The sequence below is a fragment of the Gorilla gorilla genome, chromosome 9, assembly GCF_029281585.2.
Source record: "Gorilla gorilla gorilla isolate KB3781 chromosome 9, NHGRI_mGorGor1-v2.1_pri, whole genome shotgun sequence".
NCBI classification, from domain to species: Eukaryota; Metazoa; Chordata; class Mammalia; order Primates; family Hominidae; genus Gorilla; species Gorilla gorilla.
In genome coordinates, this window is record NC_073233.2 from 101,935,657 (window position 1) to 101,950,199 (window position 14,543).

General features: G+C 43.7%; 1 protein-coding gene across 1 annotated transcript in view; it reads left to right on the plus strand.

The window, feature by feature from the left end:
• Positions 1-2,100: 2,100 nt before the first annotated feature.
• Positions 2,101-14,543, plus strand: part of HEPHL1 (hephaestin like 1) — an 86,002-nt gene continuing 73,559 nt past the window's right edge. Inside the window, exon 1 of the mRNA XM_004051979.5 lies at positions 2,101-2,285. Within this exon, the coding sequence (XP_004052027.1) occupies positions 2,116-2,285 (170 nt within the window). The 5' untranslated portion in view covers positions 2,101-2,115. The remainder of the gene's footprint in view (positions 2,286-14,543) is intronic.

Below are 14,543 nucleotides of genomic sequence, written 5' to 3' on the forward strand. Positions count from 1 at the left end.
AGCCTCCCTGGTAGCTGGGACTACAGGCGTGCACCAACATGCCCGGGTAATTTTTGTATTTTTAGTAGAGACAGGGTTTCACCATATTCGGCAGGCTGGTCTCGAACTCCTGACCTCAGGTGATCCACCCACCTCGGCCTCCCAAAGTGCTGGGATTACAGGCATTAGCAACTGCGCCTGGCCAGATTCCCCATACTTTGAACTCCCTACTTCTTCTGAGGCCAACCTCAGGCCTAACACATAAGTCCTCCTCTATAGTGTCCGTTGAAGTGCCAGACTCATACGAAGCTCCCAAACTCATGTTGAAGAGGAGATTTAAGCTAAATGGAAATGTGCTATGGCAATTATTCTACCAGTGTCCTTGATACAACAAACAAATCAGTAAATCAAAGTTGTAAAGAGCCTAGCTATGAAACAGGATACTCAGTATGTATTTTATTATTTATTTATTTATTTATTTATTTATTTATTTATTTATTTATTTATTTTGAGAAGGAATCTCGCTCTTGTCACCCAGGCTGGAGTGCAGTGGCACAATCTTGGCTCACTGCAACCTCCACCTCCCAGGTTCAAGCGATTCTTCTGCCTCAGCCTCCCAAGTAACTGGGATTACAGGTGCCTGCTACTACGCCCTGCTAATTTTTGTATTTTTAGTACAGACAGGGTTTCACCATGTTGGCCAGGCTGGTCTCAAACTCGTGACCACAGGTGATCTGACTGCCTTGGCCTCCCAAAGTGCTGGGATTACAGGCCTGAGCCACCGTGCCTGGCCTATTATTAATTAAGATGAATGCTAATACAAACTGTGCTATGGGACATTTATAGGGTAGCTACCATTTAAAGAAAAAGAATCCTCTTACTTGAGACTGGTGGAAGGCATGGCAGATAGGACTTTGGCAAAGAATAGTGGAAAGAAAGTTGAAGACTGCAGGGAAACACAAGTCTGTGGATACACAGGTTGATACGGTCTCTCTTAGAGGGCATGAATGGGCAGGAAGGACTTTAACACTTACTTAGTACCTACCCTATGCTAGGGGCTGGGGTAGGCACTTTGCAGACATCATCTTTTAAAAAGTTCCTTAAGAATCCCTCAATCCTTCTTCTATAGTCTCCAGCTCAATGATGTTAAGTGATTCCTCCATGCCACTAAATTAGAAAGTGGTGGGAACTCACATTCAAACCCAGGTCTGACCAACTTCAAAGGCCAGGAGGCTGTTTCCTTCATTCCATGTCTGCTCCCTCAAGAGTAACTCTGCATGGGGATAAGAGTAACTCTCTTCCAAGGTTGATCAAGGTCTCTTTCAATACCGAGATTCTGGGACACAGATTAGAAGACACAGAAGAATGGCCCAGCCTTTTCCACCCAAAGACCTGTTTCTGAATTTTGTCTCCATGTGTCTGAAGGGTACTCCCCCATCATCATTTTCATTCATCCCAAGAAAGGCGGCTCCCTGTGTGGAGGTGGTGGCCGCGAACATTTTGGCTGAACTGAGCAGTCAACCTTCTCATTTGTGCTGGAAGGATTTGAGAGAATATGGGGGAGATGGTACACGAGCCAGTGGAGGATTAGTGGGGTTTTATGTTGTTGTGATGAACTTTATGATGTTACTTTGTGGTTTCACGTAGCCTCATAAAACAAGCTGGATGGTGATTATGTCACTTCCTCTGCCCTCCCGACAGAGTTGAGGCCTTCTTTAGTGCCTGGAGTGTTTCCTGATGCTCCGCTCAGGCCAGCTCACTTTTCAGATTTTAATGTAAGAGGTGTGGAGAAGAAAAGAAGAAGAAGGGGTGGGGGAAAGCCATCGGCCCAAGTAGTCACACTGTCATCCTGGCTGACAAATGACTGATGTCAGAGCATGGTGCCGAAACGTATAGAAACAGGCCTGTTGGCTTGGGCAATACATAAATAAGCCAGTCACACATTTCTCGGATGGCTGGCAAAAGTTTTGTTGTCAAAGCAACGCCCCCATCGAGCTTGCTTTGCTTACTCAAGGCCTCAGCCTTTGCCTCTTCCCCAAACCCAAGCTACCTGAGGAGGAGGAGCTGAGTGAGGGGGAGGGACCAACAGATTTGTCCCCTGTGCAGGCTGCCTGCCTGCTTGAGTTACATCCACAAATGCCTCGGAAGCAGCCAGCTGGCTGCATCTTTCTCCTCACATTCCTTGGTCTGTCTGGGCTGGTTGGCACAGTTACCAGAACATACTACATTGGGATTGTGGAAGAATACTGGAACTATGTACCCCAAGGGAAGAATGTTATTACTGGGAAAAGTTTCACAGAAGACAAGTGAGTGAACTTAGGGTCCTCATTTACTCCCAGGTTTGGCCTCTTTTTGACTTTGTGTGGGGAAGGTTGTATTTCTTGGGTACTTACAATGGGGGTGAGTTGATCTAGACCAAGAGAAGGTGTTTTGTTTTTTGCTTGAAGAGCCCTAGTATGGATGGGTGTGTAATCTGGAAGAGATATTCATAGCTCCATGTATTTGTTGAGCCACCTATTAACAGCCTTGCCTGTGAAGGGACATATACACAACCAGGTGTTTGACAATTTCCACCAGGCACTACTAGTAACTTCTGGGGGATTCTGTTTGTTTGTTTGTTTTTAAATGACAACACTTGGGATGAAGATTTGAGAAATTTCAAGAATTCCTTATTGTTAAAACACAGTGTTTTCTTAGTTTGTATTTCTGGAATGAAACATCATAATGGGAGATAAGTATGCTAAGTCATGTTTTTCAACGTTTAAAAGAGGGGGAAGTCACAGGAGATTTGCCTGCTATTTTCAGGGTTCCCTTGAGTCTACTTAGAAATAGCTCTTTCACTGGTAAAAAGTTTATTCCAGCTCCAAGTCATTCTTGCTGAGGGCAATATCTTATCCCAGAACCTATAGCATAGCTAGGTGAGATGGCGCCATGGTGTTCTATGTTCCTGATTTTTAATTTGGGGCAGAAAATAACCCTTGCTCCCTGCCCCCTCCAGGGCCTAGTATCTTAACCATCTAATTTGTTTCATGGATCTCCCTCTGAAGTCACCTCCTGACTCCAGAAGATGTCATGCTATTTTCAACTTTGTGGTTATTAGAACATCTTTTCAGATGTTTTGGCAACCTCTGTTGGATATTTGAATGCTTGCTTCTTTTCTGACAGGCAGAACCAGTTGCATTCCGCATCCATGTTCCATTTCCTAAAGATGAGTTTAGTTGATAAAATTCAGGAACAGCACAGGGCCTACCAGCAAGTCTTTAAGAGCCAGGGCCCCTTTTCTTTGAGGAAAGACCAAAGATCCAGTTGGCTTGGAAATACAGCTTCCAAGTTTTCTAACAAAACAAAGGTGGTATAGTCATGTTTTGTTTACCAAAGATGAAGCCTGTGCCAGACAAGCTGCCAAGGCAGACTTTTCCTTAAGCTTTGTACCTGGAAATGTAATGTCTGTAGGGCTATTTCCAAAGGAAACTCTTGATTGCTTTCAATCCCACATCTGCTGACCATTGGTGGTAGTGTCTTTACTGTGATGAATAGCTATGGGATTGAAAGGGTACCCAAAATGCCAGGAGCCTTCTCTACAAATAGAGCTCTGCTATTCTCAGAGAGGGCTCAGTGGGAAACAGTCAATGTGAGCAGCTACTGGGGATAAGAATGTTGAAAGTGTGTACACTGAGTGTAATGAATATAGTGTTTAAGCTAAATGTGATACTGGGTTGCCTTTCCATAAGATTAACACCCACAGAAATTCTTCTTCCTAAAATGCCCACATCACTATAGCTGTGTATGGGCATTTATTCTGACCCAAAAATTCTATGAGGGATTTTTCAATTCATTACTGCTTGCAGATATTATTATTCTCATTTTATGAACCAGGAACCAAGGCTCTGAGGTTAAATACTTGCCGGAGTTTATAAGTAAATGGTAGCACCAAACTCACATTGCTTTGGTTCCACAGCCCATATTTCTTTTCACCACACAATCTGTTTCTTGGTAAAGGTGATCCTTCTCCAGTGAATTAAAGCAACTTTGAGGGAAGCCAATGATCACAGTAATAAGAACTTTCTAGAAAGTCCTAATTTTTGCCAAAGGCATGTTTAGTCTCTTTTGTCACTCTTCGTAGAAGCATATTGAAAGGGATCACTGGTGGTCAGTGACCAAACAAGTTATCTGGGTTAATTCAAAACCTCGAAGAATCATAAATACTCAAGTACTACAATGCTGTTTTCACAAAGTGGGGTGCTGGAAGAAGTTGGGGTCTCTGTTGATCATTTCAACCAGAAGATGGTGCTTTGATGAAAGTACAATAAAACATATAAAAATTGCTATGGTGAAAAAGAAAATACGCATGATGAAAACAGTTGGTTTGGCATCAGATTTGAGTGAGATGGTTTCAAAATGCATGGTCCAATATGATAGTGCATTTGTTCTTAGAAGCAGCTGGCATGCTAAGGTGTCATACCTAGAACGCCAAGGTCCCCAAACATTTCTTTCTGGTATGCGAAGGGACAGAGTTTGTGTCAGACTGACTGCTACCTCTTAGAAGGGAAATCCAGGTGAGTATGCAGTGGACATTGGCTTTTATCAGTGATCCCATCAGAATACTGGTTTTTATCAGTGATCCCATCAGTGCTAGTAGTTGTGGTAGGTGGCTCAGACAAGTTCCTAAAAAGGTAGGGCTGTCATAGGTGGCTGACATTGCTTGTGGACCACAAGATACCCATCCTGGGTGTATCTGAAGATGCTGTGACTGGGACATAAGTGGAGTTCAGTGTGTGTACTCTGTGTTGTGTCATTTCCCCAGGAGCAGGAAGGAGCCATCGTGGATGATGTAATCATGCCCCTCACTCAGCCTCCTGGAGGGTGAATAGGCTGCCTTTCTGAGGACAATCTGTTGTTTTGGATATTCACACTTGGGCAAATGTCTGATATTTAAAGGACCAGGAGAGCCAGGTGCTCAGAATTCCACCATGAATGGAAAGAACCTGAAATAGAAATCCAGAGACCTAACTTCTAATGCTTGCTCTGCCCAACTTGCTGTGTAATGTTGAACATGTCATATAATCTCTCTGAATATCACTTTCCTTAATTTGTGTAAGAAGGGAGTTGAAATGTAATCCCTAGAGTCACTTGAGAAGTGTAATGCCAAAGCATTAGAAATAATTTTGAAACTGAATGAAAAATATCTTTCCTGACTTGCCAGTTCTAGAAAGATTTTTGCAATGGTGAAAGAAAGGAGAGAGATGATTTGCAAATGTTCAGTCCTAGAAATTAGAGTTGGAGAAGACCTGGGACTGATCGTGGACATATGTGACAACTTTTGAAGTAGTCTTTATTTTTCTTTCTCCATTTTTTCCCCTGTCCTTTAAGAATTATCTCCAATTCCTCACTTCATACGTGAAGCTTTCCCCCATGACCCTGGCTTGTACTGATCTGTTTCCTTCCTAACCACTCATGGAGCTTGGGGTCTTTATCATGAACTTGGACACTGCATTTTCTTCCCTCTGCATTGCCCTCTAATTGCTTGATGTACATTAGTCATGTCTGCAACTGCAGTAAAACACCATGATGATAGATAAGAAGTTTTGGCATATATTCAATAATCCCCCTTCCCTGCACGGAACTTTGTCATTGACAATATCCCATGGAGGATCCAGTACAGGGCAGGCATTCAAAATCGTTGAAGTAAAAGCTAATCACCTTATCAATTGAGTTGTTCTGGTTGTTTTATCTTTGAATAAGGGGAATGGGCAAAAATCTGGGGAAGAAGATGGTGGGTGCTAAAGTTTCAGTAATGTGAAAACATTTGGAAACCAAAGTTAGGCACATCCTTATGCACAAGGATGAGATCGAAAATGAATTGAAATCATTTTGCTGAGACTCTATAGCCCTCAGATGGTGCAATTTAACTTTTCTGCTTGGTACTGCTTGATTATAGGGCTCAAAAATATAATTGAGTCTATAATCACTAATGTTTCCTAGAAAGTATAGGATTTAGGAGTTAGATTCTATTTAGAAATACTTTCTCCAGATAAATATACTTCTCCTCCTCCTTGGAGTAAATGGGGACACTGGGCTCCTTTGAGTTGCCTGGGGATGGTGTCAGTATTTTGATCTATTTATACCAGTCCTGCTCAGGCTCATAAAGTCCTTAATTAAGGTGTGCGTTTGGTGGTAAAGCCTGATCCTTAATGGAAGTAGGGTGCGGTCATCTTATTTAAAGCCACAGTTCTCGCCATAGACCTCATTAGGCCATCAACACACATTCAGCCTTTTTCTTCCCAGTGAAATGCAGGGTTTTCATGGATGCTAACTCATGGGCGGAACTGCGCTTGAACATAAGTGAGGCTAGCCACTGCTCAAACCCCATTTTTGTAGAGTCTGTTAGTTGACCCAGCCACATCACTGCATCAGCCCAGTGTATGGCAAGGGGCTTTGAGTATTCTAAGAAGCAGGCCCTAGGATGGGTGTGAGAGAGAACTCACACATCTATCTGAAAGAAGGACCAACTGAGGGGAAGCAGGGAGGAGACAGAGGTTTTTGTGAGCTTTGAAATAAAGCAAAGAATATCATCTGGTTAGTGCATGTTCTAAACAAATGGTAACTTTCAAATCTCAACTTCTGTCTTATCAGCACCAAAAATATTTTGTTTGGACTGATGCCATATGAATCTCTGGGAACTGCTGTTATACCCTGTATCAGTAAGTGATTGTTTCTGGCTGCCACTAGAGACTGGAGTATAATGTCTTTAACAAATTAGGATTTTGTATTCATTTGTAGAAGAATCCGGAAGTGGGCAGTCCAAGGCTTGTGGGATAGATGGTATAACAAGATATCAGGGGCTTTCTGTATTTCTGATCCACCATCCTTAGCCTATGTGCTTTAAACCCTTTGTGGTTTCCCTCCTCAAGCACATTCATGGTCACAAGATTGCTGTTGGATCTCCAGCCATCGTGTCTATATTCCAGGAAGAAAGAGAGAAAGGCAAAAGGTAGAAGCAGAACAATTTTTGCTGCATCAGCCTTTTAAAGGGTTCTCATTGAAACCCTACCCAACCAATTTTACTTAAATCTCATTGGATACTCATAGCCACAAAGAGGACTTGAAAAAATATAACGTTTCAGCTGTGTACTTTTCTGCCTGAATAAAGATAGAATTTGCCTCTGACACTAAGAAAGAAGGGGAGCATGAATATTGCAAGGCAGCTGGCAGTCCCTGCTACCCTCCCCTACCTCAGTTCTCTCCTGTTTTCCATGACTCACAGGCATCCTCTTAGTCCCCATCTTGCTTTTCCCACCTCCATATGATGGGCCCCCAAGGCCTGGTTAGCAGGATCTGAAAGATAACTCATTGACAGTATAATAAGTTAGCTAAGTGTCACTGAGTATTTACTATGCTCCAGGCATTGCTTTAAAAGGTTAGCACACCATGAAGTGGGGTGACCAATCTTCTGTCTCTGGGAGGGAGATCAGGTGGCATCGGGAGGATTTCTCCAGCCAAGTGTAGCCCAGCCTTGTTCTTAGGGAGATGCCAAGGCAGTCCAGTTTGCTGGTAAAGTATGGGGCTCTGGCATCAACTGTCACATTTAGAATTCTTGCCCCACTTTATGGGCAAGTAATTCAATCTCTCTTTGCCTCAGTTTTCTCATCAGTAAAATACGGATAGTGATAGTACTCGCTTTGAGGGTGTATCAGTTTTCTGTGGCTGCTGTAACAAATTACCACAAACTAGGTGGCTTCAAACAACAGCAATTTATTCTCCCCTGGTTTTGGAGGCCAGATGTCTGAACTGCATGTGTTGTCAGGGCCACAATGCCTCTGGAGGTTCTAAGGGAGGGGCCATTCCTTGACTCTTCCAGGTTCTGGTATCTGCCAGCATTCCTTGGCTGTGGCTGCATCACTCTGATCTCTGCCTCCATTTTCATATCGTCATCTTCTCTGTGTGTGTCTAGTCTATCTTTGCCTCTTACTTATAAGGATGCTTTTGATGGTGTTTAGGGCCCACCCAGCTAATCCAGGATGATCTCCCTATCTCAAGATCCTTAACTTAATCACATCTGCAAAGACCCATTTTTCCAATAAGTTTCTGTGGATGAGGACTGCGGAGTTATCTTTGGGACTTAGGATCTGCACATACTCAGACACAGTGCCTGCCACTTGAGAGCACTTGATCAGCTCTCGTGGTAGCTCTGCTGTCTCACGGGGTTCTTTGGAGAGCAGGAGCCCTGGGGGAAAGACCTTGGCTGGTCACATTTTCCTCTTTTCTAACAAAGCTTTACGCTTTACCAGAAATAATCATAACTGTCATTGATTCAGCACCACTCTCCCAGTTGCTGTGTGTGTGGCTCTACACCTCTTCTCATTGAATCCTTATGATAGCTCTACCATGGTCACTGGTTTACAGCAGAGGAAACTGGTTCAGAGCAGTTAAGTCTCTTCCCCATTTCACAACCAGCAAGTGAGAGAGTTGGGATTCAAGCTCATTTTCATTCCCCCTCATCATGCCATTTGTTTTGAACACACCTTGTATATGAAGGGCTTCTGTGGAAATGAGGAGTGAAAAGGAAGGACCCAAGACATAGGTGGTGCCAGGGACCCAGAGTGAAAGAATGTATATAGAAGCACATCCAGATGGTATTAAAAATTATTAATCTAATAGGGAGGGTGCAGCTTCACCAAACTGAATGTGCAATCTCCGTCTCCACCCTTCCTTTTGCCAAGTGACACTTGTCTCAATCTCATCTTTTTTTTCTCCTTGGTGAAGAACGTTCCTTCTCAAGCTCAAACAATATTTCTTGTCCTTATTGTGACTCTTATGATCTCACATGTTGGCTCTGACCACACTGTCTGCTAACATTATTTTGCAGTTTATCTTCATCCTATATTTCCCTGCCTTCTACACAGACATGTGGGCTCTGGACAGTAGAGTTGGCAGTTAACATTGTAAAACTGTGTTTATTGTCAAATGCATGTTTTGCTTCCCAACTAGATGGTAAAACTCTTGCATGCAGGGACTGAGATTAATACATCTTGGCCCCAGTTTCTAGTTTTATGTCCCAGATATAGTAGATGATCAGCAGTTGCTCCAAGGAAGCTATCAGAAAACATCCCTCTAAAAGATGCAGAGGTCATGGGATTGCTGGGTGGTTTATATCCCTGCAAGCTACGAACTCCTGAGAATCTAACCTGGAAGTCCAACTCTGTACTGTGTAGGGGATTCCCAAGGGCAGGTTTGTTCTGATAATGATTAATCTCCTCTGCTTTTGGAAGATATCTCCGTCCACAGGATTGGCCCCAGGCACTGGCAATGTAATGTTCCAAGTCCCCATCTTGTCTTTATGGCAGTTGTTAATGTTAACCTTCCTGGCCCCACTGGATTCTTTTGCAGCAGGAAGTAGACACCTCCTTAGCTTGAGTCAAGATGTTAGAATGCAGATTGAAAATGTTCTTGAGGGATAGTGATTGCTCAGCCCCTCGCCATGGCTACGCGATAAACAACAGAAGGCTCACCAATGCGACATTCTAACAAATATACTCCATTTAAATTGGAGGTTGCTTCATGGGGATGGCTCCCTTGAAGTTACTTCCTTACTTTGTTTCTTGGGCAAATTTGCATTTTACAGAACTCAAAGGAGCTGGAGTTTCTGTTCTACTATTACAAATGCATAATATGTTCTCAATGGGTGGTTTGCTGTGTAGACACTAAAACAAACTACTTTCTCTTTCTCTTATTTCTATCCCTTCCCACTTCTTTTTTTACTTTCAAGCTTTTTTTCCTATTAGTTAAAAAAGTATAGGATCTCACTGTATTGCCCAGGCTAGTCTTAAACTCCTAGCCTCAAGTGATCCTCCCACCTTGGCCTCCCAAAGTGCTGGGATTAGGCATGAGCCACCACACCCAGCCTCAACAAATTTTTATCAAATAGTTACTATAGTTTTTGTTTTGTGTGAAGTATCTTCCTAGGCACCTTCATGGGTCAACCCTGTCCTACTCTTGATGTGGAGTCAGTGCAGGGGAAGAAGTCCTGGGACAAGGAGGAAGCTGTGGGTTCTCTTCACTGTCTGAGCAGGAGGCTCCTCCTGCAGCAGAGGAAGAGAGGGTCTTGCAATAATAATTAAATGCCCCCACCCAGAAGTGACACATGGCATTTCCACTCACAGCCAATTTGCCAGAACACTATGGCCCATCTAACTTGCAAAAGCAGAATAATTGTGATCTTCTTTGGTTAGGAGGAAAGAAAAATTAGAATACGCAAGCCCTAAAAAGCTCTACTACAGGAATCATTTGGTGATCTTAGGAAAAAATACAGATGCCATGGTCTTGCCAGTAGAAAGTCTGATTCCATTGCCCTGAAGTGGGGCCTGAGAATAAAAGTTTGGCAAATGTTCCAAATGATTCTGGTGCAAGTGGTACATGGGTGGACATTTGGGAACCACTGCTTTAGAAAACCCAATCCCCCCTTGGGGCGACTATTGGCTGTATAGGTGATAAGACTGATATGTGTCCAGGAATATGAAAAACAGTCAATGTATAACTCAGTGCCAAAATATGAAGCATATGTAAGTGTTCCAGTCCCTACAGGGACTCAGCAAACACTTCACTGCCCCTCCTGATACTTATTTTGCCTCTTATTTAGTGCCTTTGCCAGACAACTCATGGTAAGACCTGGTCTTGTGGAGGTGATGGAGAAAGGTCTTGGGCAGAGGTGGGGTCAGGACCTCTTAGCAGATTAAAAGCAGGAGTACATATGTGAAGATGTGAGCATGTGTGCTCCACATGCATTTGCATGTATGTATACTTTTGTGTCTTCATGTGTGCGGTGGGAGAACAGGGTAGAGAAGTAGAGTCCAATGTCCATCCTTCCCTATAGGGCCTATTGGAATGATAAGGTCCTATGAATAATGGTTTTGTATTATAGCTTTTTACCCATCAGGCTGAACCCAGAGAGCATACCAGGGATTCTGAATCTAATCCTTGCTGTGCCGCCTTACTGGGTGACCCATTGTCAGCTATAAAACTGGGCAACTCTGAGGCTTATTAGCAAGCTTGGGGATGACTCAGTTCTTCCTCTGCCTCTTCCTCTTCCTTCTCCTTTTGCACAGCCTGTTCAATCAGGAGTTGTATTCAGCTACTCTTTAACAGAATCCTGAAAAACAGAAGTGGTTTAAATCGATTAAAGATTTATTATTATTGCTTACATAAAAGAGAGCCAGAGGTTGGCAATCATCTGGGTCCCAGATTCCTTTTCGCTCTCACTTGACCATCCCTAGGGTGTGACCCTCATCCTCATTATCTCAAGATGGCTGCTGGAGCTCCAGTCATCATGTCTACATTTCAGTCATGAATAAAGGGAAGAGAAGAGGATAAAAAGGGTGTCTTCCAGCTACACCTGGAGAAGTATCATTGAGTGACTTCTGCTTACATCTGATTGGCTAGAATTATGTCACATGACTATTCCAAGTTGCAAGCAAGTCTGAGAAATGTAACAGCCTCTATTATAAAGGTCCAGGGGTCAGGCATCCCAACTTTTATATCCCATTCTCTTGCACAGGGAAATGTAAGTCTTTGCCTTATAGAGTGGGAGAGGGCTAACTCTTGCTCCTGGGTAGACACATGCAGGCTTAGTGGATGCTTGGATACAAGAGACCCAGAATGTTCATAGACGGTCCCAAGACTTCAGCCTCAATGCCTGAGAGGAGAGTTGGCAAGCCAGAGGTTGAGCAAGGATAGTGAGCAGATGCCATGCTCTCTGCTCCAGAGGCCAATCCCCTTGCAGCAGAACTCAATCCAACAACACCCTTTGTTGTGGCAGCTTTGTTTTTAGAAATAGAAGGCATGCAAGAGAATTTTGGCCCCTTGGTGGCCAAACAGCATGGGTCTTCTTTTTTTTCAGTAAAATGTGAACTTGTTTTTAGTATTGAATTTGTAGGTACAGAGTAACTGCCCCTCCCCCTACAACAGTATAAAAGAGGATGAGTGAAAGTAAACTTCTCCTCCGTCCTCCCTCCCACCTGTGGCTTCAGTCTCATAGTCTGGAAGCTACACTTTGTTTCCCTGGTCACTTTCCAGATGTATTCTTTGCATATAGGTAAATATGCATTGTTACACACACACACACACACACACACACACACACACACACACACACACAAATGGGATAATACTTTACATACGGCTCTGCAATTTGCTTTTTTTTTTTATTAGTATCTTGGTGATCACGCCATATCAGCACCTGTAGACCACCTTATTCTTTTCTTATGGTATGTGGCATGAATGCCATCATTTATTTACCCAGCTGCCAGTTGAAGAACATTTTGGTCTTTCCAGGCTTTTGCTATCAAAATCATTCTCTAATTTTTTAAACAGGATTCCTCTCTTGATCACATTGTTTGGATTGGAAGCTGAACCTAGTAATTGGGGGACAGAGAACATCGCTGCCTCTGGGAGGTCTTGTCCTGTGATTCCTGGGGTTATTCTCTAGTCAGGCCCATCTCTGGCTTCTCCATCGGGGGTCTAAACCCATGGGTTCCTTCTTGTCCCAGGACCTCCTCCCTACCACGGACTCCACATCAAGGGTGGGATAGGGTTAACCCTGGGAAGGTTAATAATCAGATGCTCTGGGCAGATAAATAGCATGGATCTCCTTTATCTATAGGAGAGGCTGAGTACTGAGGAGAGGAGAAAGTGGTCTGGTGATCGCCATTCTTACCTCCCTTTGGCTGCAAGCCAAAAGCAGTCTACTCTACAGTTCACTGGACCAATTCTCCTTGGAATAGATTTTTGTGGCCACCTGTTAGTATTCGAGCATAACCTTTGGGGTCTCTTCACTCACCTCCCAAACCCCATCTCAAACAGCTAATCAAAGCCTCCTTTCCAACGACATACAGTGCTTACCCCACAGAAGTTCCACAGGTTGCAATTTTCTCCAACTTCAATGTCATTTCCAGTGAATTTTATCCACCCTGAAATGCTTCCAGCTCCCCAGTGATGTTCCAGTGGCCTTTAGATCTGAGACCCAGCTGCTCTACCCCTTAATCTGGCTCAGCTGAAAACCCTGGGGGATTCTCCAGCCTCCGAGGCCAAGGCCTGCTTCATTTAAAAGAGGCTTTGTTGCTGGTGGGTTTGACCTGGCTTATGATTTTATTACGTGGTCTGGGGCAGGCTGGATACCTCAGCTGACTAGACAGCGGGAGTGATAATCACTTTTTAGCTTGACTTTTAAACCTTGCTGTGCTCTCTTTAAATTATTTTCTTTTTAATTTTGCTATGCTGTAAGCTTCAGTTTACAAATTAGAAAATGTCAAGGTGGCTGTAAACCCCATTTGTTAGCAGGTCCCAACAGTCTTTGGGAGGCATACCCAGCAAACTGAAGCCTATAAGGTTGTTATAATAGGTAGCTAGTCAGGCATGAGCAGGGCAGGAGAGGGGTCCGCCTGACCAGGAATGTCAGGTAACCATCAGGTGATGGTCAGGCGGTTGTTAACTGTCTCTCTAAAGTAATAATTGGTCACAGTCAGTGCCAGGGAAAGGCAGTCTCCCTATAGATAGAAAAAACCTGAAACTGGTGATCAGCAGCTTCCTGATAAGATCTCAGGAGTTGGGCAAATGGGCTCAAGCAAGTGCATTTAGGGGCAAAACGGCGGAGTTTAACTGGTATATGACCTTCCAGGGACATTCCACTGGTAAGAGAAGAATGCCTCACGTGAGCATGTGTACAGCTCCAGTAAACACACTGCACCTGCTCATCTCCCAAGTGCTAGCAGGCCACTGCACATATGGACAACCCATGCCAAGGGAAGAATCAGGGGAGAAGGACACAAGAGCCCAGAAGTATGCCAATGTATGAAACCCCAAGTCAAAAGGTCAAACTGCACACCTGTTTTTCAAGTCTCCCGCTTGGCCCTCTTCCAAGGGTGCTTTCCTTCCTTTTGTTCCTACTCTAAAGCTTTTTAATAAACTTTCATTCCTGCTCTAAAACTTGCCTCAGTCTTTCCTTTTGCCTTATGCCCCTTAGTTGAATTGAATTCTTTCTTCTGAGGAGGCAGGGATTGAGGTTGCTGCAGGCCCATATGAATTTGCTGCTGGTAACAAGGTCATATGTTGAATTTCTGAGAGCAGCTGGGTCTCCGATCTAAACAACTCAGTGTGTTTTCTCCCAGTAGTAAGATATGATGTCATCCAGGTGTAGAGAGGACCCGAAGACTCTGGAGCACTGTGTGGCCTGGCCATTTGTGTAGGGTAAGAAGAGCAACTATGTGCTTGGAGTGCCCCCACCCTCATATCCACAGCGGACATCTAGTGTGGATCATGGCGTTCTTCTCTCATTGAACTCAACCTCGACTTCTTTTCTAAGCAATTACCACCAATCAGATTTGGTGCACAAGATAAAATCTATTGGCTGTCCTGGACCTAGAGGGTATTCAAATATGGCAACCTATGCTTTTCAGCAAATAGAGTTTGCAACACCATCCCAGCTTTAGCTTGCCAATATGGGGACAAACTCACACTTGTTTGTTTGTTTTTAAGTGCCAAAGCCATTAAACACCAACTCTGCCAGGCGAGTT